At 39.7% G+C, this 10,269-nt stretch overlaps 1 long non-coding RNA gene and 1 gene segment (V, D, J or C); one reads left to right on the forward strand and one right to left on the reverse strand.

Annotated features, from left to right (window-relative positions):
• LOC121031484 (uncharacterized) overlaps positions 1-2,616 on the reverse strand; it is a 4,725-nt gene extending 2,109 nt beyond the window's left edge. Inside the window, exons 1-2 of the long non-coding RNA XR_005790724.1 lie at positions 1,771-2,616; positions 1,440-1,647 (exon numbers count right to left, since the gene is read on the reverse strand). This is a non-coding gene — a long non-coding RNA (uncharacterized LOC121031484). The remainder of the gene's footprint in view (positions 1-1,439; positions 1,648-1,770) is intronic.
• A 3,372-nt stretch (positions 2,617-5,988) lies between these two features.
• LOC121031471 (T cell receptor alpha variable 8-3-like) lies at positions 5,989-6,810 on the forward strand. The segment is given in 2 exon segments: positions 5,989-6,188; positions 6,304-6,810. Coding segments are annotated over 2 exon segments (402 nt in total).
• The last annotated feature ends 3,459 nt before the right edge of the window (positions 6,811-10,269 follow it).

The raw sequence follows: 10,269 nt of genomic DNA on the forward strand, positions 1-10,269 counted from the left end.
CTTTCTTTCTTTCTTTCTTTCTTTCTTTCTTTCTTTCTTTCTTTCTTCCTTTCTTTCCCATTGTCCCAGATTCTAATGTGCAACAATGTTGACAGCTAGATTCAGATACTGTTATTGGTGCAGGTGAAGGCTGTGGCTCAAGACTTGATAATTAGCATAATTTCATATATCTAAGCTGGAAAGCTTTTTTTTTAAAGCTTTTTTTTTCATGTTTATTTAGAAAGAGAGAGAGAGCAGAGAAGGGACAGCAAGGAGGACAGAGGATCTAAAGCAGGCTCCATGCTGACAGCCGGGAGCTGATAAGGGGCTCGAACTCATGAACTGTGACATCATAACCTGAGCCAGAAATTGGGCACTCAACAGACTGAGCCACCCAGGTGCCCCAAGCTGGGAAGCTTTTTAAAGTGAGAAGCACAATCTCAAGATAGGAGGGCAAGTGAGCCCGAGCTGGAGAGACCGTGTTTCCTTGTTGTCAGCTTCCTCAACTCCAAATCCGGAAGGAGACAAAAAGAAAACCCGGTAAACTCACCGTGTTGTTCTTTCTCAGTTCTCAAAGTCCCTAGCTGTTCTGACTTCTCTCCACCTTTTGGTTTGGTTTTGTTTTATACATAATGTCCATGGATTTTAATTGTATAGTACTTAGAGAAAAGTATAACTCATCCATGTTCCCAATAGTGAAAGTGCATGCCTTTAATTTTTGGAACAAGTCTGTAACATTGTGTAATTGTCTGAGCTTGCTTTTCATGCAGGTCATATTTCTAAACCTATCACATTATATATTTCTGCATTCAAACATAGATTTGAAACAAACAATAATAGTACAATGGCTGTGGAGAGAAACATAATATTGAGTTATTCTATTTTGTTATTTTATGAGACCATTGACAGTTTCTATTTGTGTTTAAAATATAAAACAGAGAGTGAACACTATAAGGGATAATATATATTTTTTTAATGTTTATTTTTGAGAGACAGAGCGAGAGAGCACAAGCAGGGATGGGACAGAGAGAGAGGGAAAAGAGAACCCCAAGAAGGCTCTGCGCTGCCAGTACAGAGCCCAAGGCGTGGTTCGATCCCAGGAACCATGAGATCATGACCTGAACCAAAATCAAGAGTCGGATGCTTAACCGACTGAGCCACTGAGGTGCCCCAGAAGGGGTAATATTTTTAAGTGCCAATTTAAGTCATAAATAAATGATTTATTGAATTTGAATAATATTCTAAACACTGAAATATCTTCTTTATTAAGTTGTTAATTATTTACATTAAAAACTAAAGAATGCACCAAGAAAATGTCTTTTCCTAAATATACCATGATAATTATGAAACATTTTTGTGTATAGTGAAAAAGAGTCTTAAACTTTATTTGATCCAGATGTCAAATAAGCTAGCCATGCCACTAGTCATTAACCAGAACTTTTCCATCTCTGAAGCCCTACCTTCTCAGATGACAATTACCTGTTTTGATTGTCCTCATGTAGTTACTCTCACCAAATCTGTTCTTTAATAACATCTGTTCCTCCAGTTCCTTCATAGTCTTCTGTCTCATCTGCTATTTTCTCTTCCTTCTCATCCAACATTCTCCAGGACATATTTCTTCAACTGCTTCATGCTGGTATTCTCATCTCACTCTGTCCACCTGTTATTCTACGACACTTGTATTAGTCATGGTTCTTCAGAGAAATGAAATTAATAGGAAATGGATAGATAGATAGATAGATAGATAGATAGATAGATAGATAGATAGACTCATTATAGGAATTGGCTCACCCATTCGAGAGGCCAAGAAGTCCCAAAGTCTGCCATCTCAAGCTGGAAGACCAAGAAAGCCAGTGGTATAATTCCCTCCATGTCCAAAGGCCCGAGAACCAGGATCTCCATGGTCTGACAGCAGAAAAAGATGGATGTTCCAGCTCATGAAGAGAGAAAAGGGTAAGAGGGAGACAATTTGTTCTTTCTCCATCTTTCTGTTCCATTCAGACCCGCAGTGGACTAGACAATACCTGCCCACACTAGTGAGAGGAGATCTCTTTGGTCATTCTACTCAGTCAAATAATCTCACTCTATAATCTTATTTGTTTCTGATTCCTTTTCATCATTTCAAATATTTAAGCTTTCTCATCTTAAAAAAATAATTTAACACTCTCCAAACCCATACGTGCCTCTCCTGCCTCCAATCCACTAATCTCTCCTGGAAATTCTCACAGACATGCAGAAAGAATGTTTTACCAGCTATCTGGGCATCCCTCAGGCCAGTTAAGTTGACACAAAATTAACCATCACAACACATCTGGTAAATTCCACTTCTGGACCAATCTTCCCTCTTAGTCATATTGCTTAACTGATGAGCATAGCTGGTAAAAATCACAAAGCTATACTGAAGATTGTCTCCATATAGTCACAGCTTTTAACATCAATTGTTCATGAAACAGTGCATGAAAATATTTTGTTTCTATAATCTGTTATCATTCCATACTCTACAATATCTCCCTTGAAGCTCTACTCTGCCAAAACAGCATATCCACCACCTTTTGATTATCCATGGTAAGTGACCATAAAGATAATTAATATCATTAAATGATATCATTGATATCATCTTCAACTTTCTGCATCCCAACTAAAACTTTGCTTTTAAAAAAAATTTTTTTTCAACGTTTATTTATTTTTGGGACAGAGAGAGACAGAGCATGAACGGGGGAGGGGCAGAGAGAGAGGGAGACACAGAATCGGAAACAGGCTCCAGGCTCTGAGCCATCAGCCCAGAGCCCGACGCGGGGCTCGAACTCACGGACCGCGAGATCGTGACCTGGCTGAAGTCGGATGCTTAACCAACTGCGCCACCCAGGCGCCCCTAAAACTTTGCTTTTATACATATAATTTACCTTACTTCCTGTAATGATGTAAAAGGTAGCCCTCTTACTTTTAAACAGACAGTATCCTGTGCCCAAACTCTTCTCCCATATCATTCTGTCTCACTTCTCTGGCACCTCAGCCCACTGATTACCCAAACTCCATAATCTTATTATTATTTTTTTTTTGCCACCGATTCCTTTTCATCAATTAAAATATTTAAGCTTTCTCATCTTAAAAAATAATTTAACACTCCCCCCAAGCCCATACACGTCTCTCCTGCCACCAATCCACTTCTTGGCTCCCTGTTCCTTTACTGTAGCCTCAATCATAACTGCTTTCATTTTGTCTCCTGTCTTTCACTCCACACCTCCATGCATCTTGGCTTTTGTCCCAACCCTTTTTAAAAAAAATTTTTTAACGTTTATTTATTTTTGAGAGAGAGAGAGAGACAAAGCATGAATGGGGGAGGGTCAGAGAGAGGGAGACACAGAATCTGAAACAGGCTCCAGGCTCTGAGCTGTCAGCACAGAGCCCAACGCGGGGCTCGAACTCACGGACCGCGAGATCATGACCTGAGCCGAAGTTGGCCGCCCAACCGACTGAGCCACCCAGGCGCCCATGTCCCAACCCTTTTTAAAATCTGTTTTCTCAGAAGTCATCAACGACCTCTTCATCTTTAAATCCAAAAGATATGTTTAAGTTGCATTAAAACACTAGGCCAATATTTCTCAAATTTTAATGTGCACATGAATCACTAAAATGAAGATTCTGGCTTAGGAAGTTTGGGTAGTGTCTGAGATCACGCAATCCAGAATAGCCCCCGGTGATGCCAATGCTGCTTAACCTACAGACCACGTTTAGAGCAGCCACTTTCTGCAGTCTTAGCTACTCATTCACTCATTCCTTTTTTGAAATCTTTCTCTCTCTGACCCTCTGCACTCCCATTTAAAAATTCAAGATTTGGGGGCACCTGTGGCTCAGTTGGCTAAGTGTCTGACTTCATTCAGCTCATGTCATGATCTCACAGTTTGTGAGTTCGAGCCCTGCATCGGGCTCTGTGCTGGCAGCCTGGAGCCTGGAGCCTGCTTGGGATTCTGTGTCTCCCTCTCTCTCTCTGCCCCTCCCCCGCTTGCACTCTGTCTCTCTCTCTCTCTCAAAAGTAATAAACATTAAATAAACAAATAATAAATAAAAGTAAAAAATAAATTCAAGATCTGGGAGAACTTTTGCAGTGTCCTTTTATACTATTCTTTGATTATTCCACATCGTGAGCATTCCTCCTGCTGTAGGCCCTCTTTTCTTCTCAATATGTGCCCTCTCCTTTGGAAATTCCATCTGCCCCTATGGCCTCAATTCTCATTTCAGCAGCCTGACTACTCAGGCTAGACATAAGACTCTGCTAATGGTCCATTAACAAGTCTTTGCTTCCTTAAAGACCTGATGGTCTACTGTTGGCAACTTTCTGGAGTTTAAAACTATATTGCACCTTCCTGGCTGGTTCCAATCCATTTTTATGGTTTTACTGACTACTGTTACCATATCTGTGCACTCCATTCTATATAAACTTGATTCCTTACCTTTGTGGCGGATGCCTTTGCTTATGCTTTCCTTTGGTGTGAAATGGCTTTACCCAGTTGTATCTATTAAGGTTTTTCTTAACTTCTTGCTGATTGGTCCCAAATTTTTTACATTTATGGGGATAATGTATAACTCATAATACACCAGTAAAATGAAGACATTAACAACTGTGGTAGGCAAATTCTAAGATGGTACCTAAGATTTCTGACCTCTGGTGTACATACCCTATATAATCTCCTCCCCTTGAATGTGGGCAGGACCTACAATATGACAGATGTCACTTGTACGACCAAGTTATGTTAATGGCAAAGGTAAAGAGACTTTGCAGATGTAATTAAAGCCCTTAATCAGTTTGATTTTGAGTTCATCAAAAGACATAATATCCTTTGGTGGGCTTGTTACAATCAGGTGTGCTTGACACAAGAGGGCTTAGGTTTTCCTGAGATCAGAGAGCTTCTCCTGCTAGGCTTGAAGAAGCAAGCTGCTATGAGTTCTACAACTACAAGAAAATGAATTCTGCCAACAACTACTTGAGTTGAAAGAGGGCCCCCACACCTCAGACAAGACAGCAATCTTGGTTGACTTCTTGATTGTAGACTTGTGAGATCTTGCTTAACTGTACCCAGACTTCTGACCCACAGAATATGTGAGATAAAAAATGGGTGTTGTTCTAAGTCACAGAGCTCATGGTAGTTTGGTACATAGCAATAGAAAAGTAACACAGACTTAATAAACTGGTTAATAAGTATCATCAGTTCATAGTATTTAGGGTTTGGTACAGCATAAGAAAACTTGAAATGTAATGAAATCTTACAGTACACAGTGACTTAATAGATGTTTTACAAAATTTGACTATAGTCCTAAAAATTTATGTAGCATTATCACAATGCACTGTGAATTAAAATTTGTGTGTGTGTGTGATCAACCATGCTGAGAGTAAAGACTGAATTACCTTTATTTTTACTATATAGGAAATATTGCAAATTTATTGTCAAATGGAGAAACAACTAAAAAGTATGGAGTCAAAAGAAAAAGAAAAAGTATTAAATAAATGTATGAGGGAAATATGCAGTTTTCTAGATTTTATGATATTTGTGGCCTTTGTTTAATATAATTTGTAATTTGTTGTGATTTTCTTTCTCACTCTAAAAAATTATCTTGCACCCGATTTTTTATTCAAAATTTTCTGTTCTTTTATAAAAACCCCTCATTTTATAAGTTTCAGGGCCTGCAAAACATAAATCCTCTGGACACAACCATAATGCTTTGAAATTCACCTATAGACAGATGGTCAGGAACAAGTCGGAAAGGTTCACAAAAAAATGTGAATGTCTCCTTAGCTCTGTTTCGCCCCTAGAGGGCACTGTTGCCTAAATTCAAAATGGCTTTTCTGTAAAAGATGAGAATAAGCTCCCAAAAACCTTCTGTCCTTACACTTTAAAGAGGTGTTCTGTCGGCATTTTTTTAGACAGTGACATATAAAGAATCTCAGACAACAGGGGCAGACAGTTTTGCCCGGACATCTCTTAGCATCTCTTAGCCTGGACTGTTAGCATCTCTTGCTAACAGTCCCGAAGAAAAAGGAATCTAAATCTATCATTCCTCCTCAACCTCAGAGCAATCTGGATTCAAGTCCCCTCGGTCATCAGATTTCATTTGTGTGTGAGGAACTTCCCAGAAAGAAAACTCTCTGGTTCTTCACTGCTTGGCCATGACCTTGGTGTTCATCTTGATGCTTGGGGTGCTTCTGTTCCTGAGTGAGTAACATTCCATTTAATTCCCTTGTCCACAAGTAAAACATTGTTCTGGTTTGATTCTGAATATAGACCTTTTGCTTTAGTGGAGTTCATTGACTCAGCACTAATGTTTCAGGAGGAACTGGAGCCCAGTCACTGACCCAAACTGACGGCCACATCACTGTCTCTGAAGGAGCCCGTCTGGAGCTGAGTTGTAACTATTCCTCTAGTGGAACTACTTATCTCTTCTGGTATGTGCAGCACCCCAACCAAGGACTCCAGCTTCTCCTCAAGTACTTTTCAGGGCCATCAGATGCCCTAGTTCAAGGCATCAAAGGTTTCGAGGCTGAATTTAAGAAGAGTGAAAAGGCCTTCCACCTGAGGAAACACTCAGCCCATTGGAGCGACTCAGCCAAGTACTTCTGTGCTGTGAGTGACACAGCGCCTGGGACTACAGGGGGAGCTGAACACAAACCTTCTGAGACACTGTAACTTAAAGGACTCAGGGTCTCAGCCTGAGTTGTTTTCAGGAAGTTGACATGTTCTGTAAAAGAACATGTCCCCCTGCCTGTTTTTATATTATTTTTGTTTCCCTTCCCTTATGTTCATCTGTTTTGTCTCTTAAAGTCCTCATATGAGTGAAGTCATATGACATTTGTCTTTCTCTGACTGACTAACTTCGCTTAGCATAATACCCTCCAGTTCCATCCATGTAGTTGCAAATGGCAAGATTTCATTCATTTGATTGCCGAGTAATACTGCATTGTGTATATACACCACATCTTCTTTACCCATTCCTCCATCGATGGACATTTGGGCTCTTTGCATACTTTGGCTATTGTCCATAGTGTGCTATAAACATGAGGGTGCATGTGTCCTTTCGAAACAGCACACCTGTATCCCATGGATAAATGCCTAGTAGTGCAGTTGCTGGGTCATAGGGTAGTTCTATTTTTAGTTTTTTGAGGAACCTCCATCCTGTTTTCCATAGTAGGCTGCATTCCCAGATATTTTCCCTTTTTAAAAAAATGTTTATTTATTTTTGAGAGAGAGAGAGAGAGAGAACAAGCAGAGGAGGGGCAGAGAGAGAGGGAGACCGAGGATCCGAAGCAGGCTCCGTGCTATCAGTGGAGAACTGATTCAGGGCTCTAACTCATGAACTGTGATCACAACCTGAGCCAAAGTTGGATGCTTCACCGACTGAGCCACCCAGGCGCCCCTAGATATTTTTCCTTTATTTATTTATTTTTACCATTTTGCAAAGGCGAGACTCCTGTTTTTTGAAGTGCAGCATTTTTATCCTCTAGAGTCAGGCTTCTAGAGGAAATGAAGCTATAGGATTTGATTTTCAACAAGTTGGAAGAAGTTACTTGCTCTCGTGTCATCTGAAATAGTGATGGGCTTAGATGGTCCGGGGTTGGCCATGTGAGTTGGCATAAGGCAAATCAGAGAATTACTCTACCGAAAACCCAGGATAACTGCTTATGTCAAACTGCATTATCTCCAGATTATTTTACTAGTATCCTCAGAGGCTTCTTTACTTAAAGAACATCAGCGCTTTGACTAAAATATTTGAGAATGGACTTAATTAGAGCTGGCATTTTAAGGATATTGTCAGGTGACCTTTGAAAGACAATTCAAAATGAAGGGGAAAGGGCCTTTTTTATCTACTGGTCCTTGATAACATTCTCAGTCAAACACAGGTCATGATGAAGTTCATGTGAAATCTTGGACTTCTTTGTTCTATGAGTGACCAGCCTTTCTTGATCAGCACACCCAGGTTACTGCCTCCCTTTTTCTCTTCTCTAATTCAATTTCTCTCATACCTATTGAATGGACAATAATAATAAGTGAATCCTTAATCATTTTCTTTTCCTACGCTTTTTCTCACAGTGCCATTGATACAAATTTGCAATATTCTTGAACAATTCATCAGATATTCAGTGTCTGCAGATCACCTGACTTCAGTAAAAATGTGGAGGCCTTCGTTTTCCATTCCTTGAAACTGCAAATCCATCTGCAGAGGACTCTTGTTATTTGTAGAGTCTGAGACAAGGGCACAAACTAAAGCTTTACTCATATGCTTTCAAAAAGTTATTTTCCTTTTAATCTACTAAAGCTAAAAGGCAATATATAAAAAAAGAATAATCAACAGTTTTAGTAACATGTGCTTAAAACTGAAATTTTATTTAAAATTTTTAAACTTAGGGGCACTTGGGTGGCTCAGTTGGTTACGCGTCTGAGTTCTCTGACTTTGGCTCTGGTCACGAACTCACGGTTCCTGGGTTCGAGCCCCACATCAGACTCTGTGCTGACAGCTCAGAGCCTGGAAACTGCTTCAGATTCTGTGTCTCCCCCTCTCTCTTTCTGCCCCTCTCCCCTTGTGTGCTCTCTCTCTCAAAAATAAATAAATAAATAAATAATACAAAAAATGTTAAGCTTAATTATGGATGTTTTTTTATAAAAATAAAGTCACTCAAATTTAGTTTCAAAGTCCATCTAGTTGTAAATAACACCGCTTTTTAAGCACGTTTAATCTAGAATAAATCATATGGTTTTAAAGTAGTATTGTTAAGTCCTGCAAAGTGTTCCAACCATCATGAAAGACTGTTATGAATACCATGCCGATATCCTTTAGAACCATAGATGAGTACATAGATAGCAAGAAAATGGATCCTTAGCATTTCAGGAAATAAATTTCATGATGCAAGAATCTATTGCATCCATAGCATCTGAAAGGAAAGATTGGGTTAGTGAATTGATTTTTCTTTCCTTTCCCTTAAATCTTCCCAAATTCCAAATCAAAGTCTGGAGTAGCACAGCCCACAAATTTTTCCAATATTCAAATGCAGTTTAAGAGGCAACCCTTAAGGTATGTGAATAAGGCTTTTCCTTGAGCCTAAAAGCTATTAGTAGTTACTTAAGGTTATAGACTGTGCCCAGATCCGAGTGACAGAGACACCCAAATTTTTAATACATTTATTTGTGTGTGTGTGTGTGTGTGTGTGTGTGTGTGTGTGTGTGAGATCAGTGGTCCCGTCCACATACTTGCTCATTTTCTCTGTTCTTTGTATTTAAAATAATGGGTCACTTGGGGTGCCTGGGCGGCTAAACCTGCTTAAAAACCAACTTTTGGTTTCAGCTCAGGTCATGATCTCACAGTTTCGTGAGTTCGAGCCCTGCATCGGGCTCTGCACAGGCAGTGTGGAGCCTGCTTGGGATTCTTTCTCTCTGCCCCTCCCCCACTCATTCTCTCTAAATAAATAAATAAACTTTAAAAAATTAAAATAATGAGTTGTATTTCAAAGATCGTCCATCTTTGCTTTTGTTACTGTCCACTCTTGTCACCTGCATAGAAGGCATATGGTATCACATTTTCCACTAAACTGCCTCCTATAATAAAGGCTTAAAGCAATTGTTGCTGTCTTGGTGTTCAGGTAATATTAATGGCATGTTTTAATTGCTGCATTCTCTAGGACTTGATTACATTTGGAAAGATGTTTGTCTCCCCCACTATTACCATAAGCTCCCTGAATGAAGATCTAGTGTCTAATTCATTTTTTTATTTTCCCAGGTCTAAAACACTCTTAAATATATGAGCTAACCTGTATTGAATCATAGTGAAGGTCTCATTTTTTAATAAGTTCTTGGCTAAGGGCCGCCTGGGTGGCTCAGTTGGTTAAGCATCCGACTTCAGATCTGGTCATGATCTCATGGTCTGTGAGTTCAAGCCCACGTCAGGCTCTGTGCTAACAGCTCAGAGCCTGGAGCCTGGAGCCTGCTTCGGATTCTGCGTCTCCCTCTCTTTCTGCCCCTCCCCCACTTGCACTCTGTCTCTGTCTCTCAAAAATAAACATTAGAAAAATTAATAAAAAAATAAGTTCATAGCTAAGAATTAGATTGTTTTCATACAATTACCAAAAATTATATTACATGAAAATATTTATTTTCATTAAAAGGCACTGGGGGGCGGGGGATTCATGGTCCAATTATTGGTATTCTCTGTCCTGTGGACACTTCTATGGCTTCAAGTCACTCCACAGGTACAGCGCCAGACAAGGATAGCTGGGCTGAGCTATGTGTGCTCTTACTGCTGAGTAAA

Source organism: Herpailurus yagouaroundi, unplaced genomic scaffold, assembly GCF_014898765.1.
Source record: "Herpailurus yagouaroundi ecotype Mexico unplaced genomic scaffold, PumYag 141, whole genome shotgun sequence".
NCBI classification, from domain to species: domain Eukaryota; kingdom Metazoa; phylum Chordata; class Mammalia; order Carnivora; family Felidae; genus Herpailurus; species Herpailurus yagouaroundi.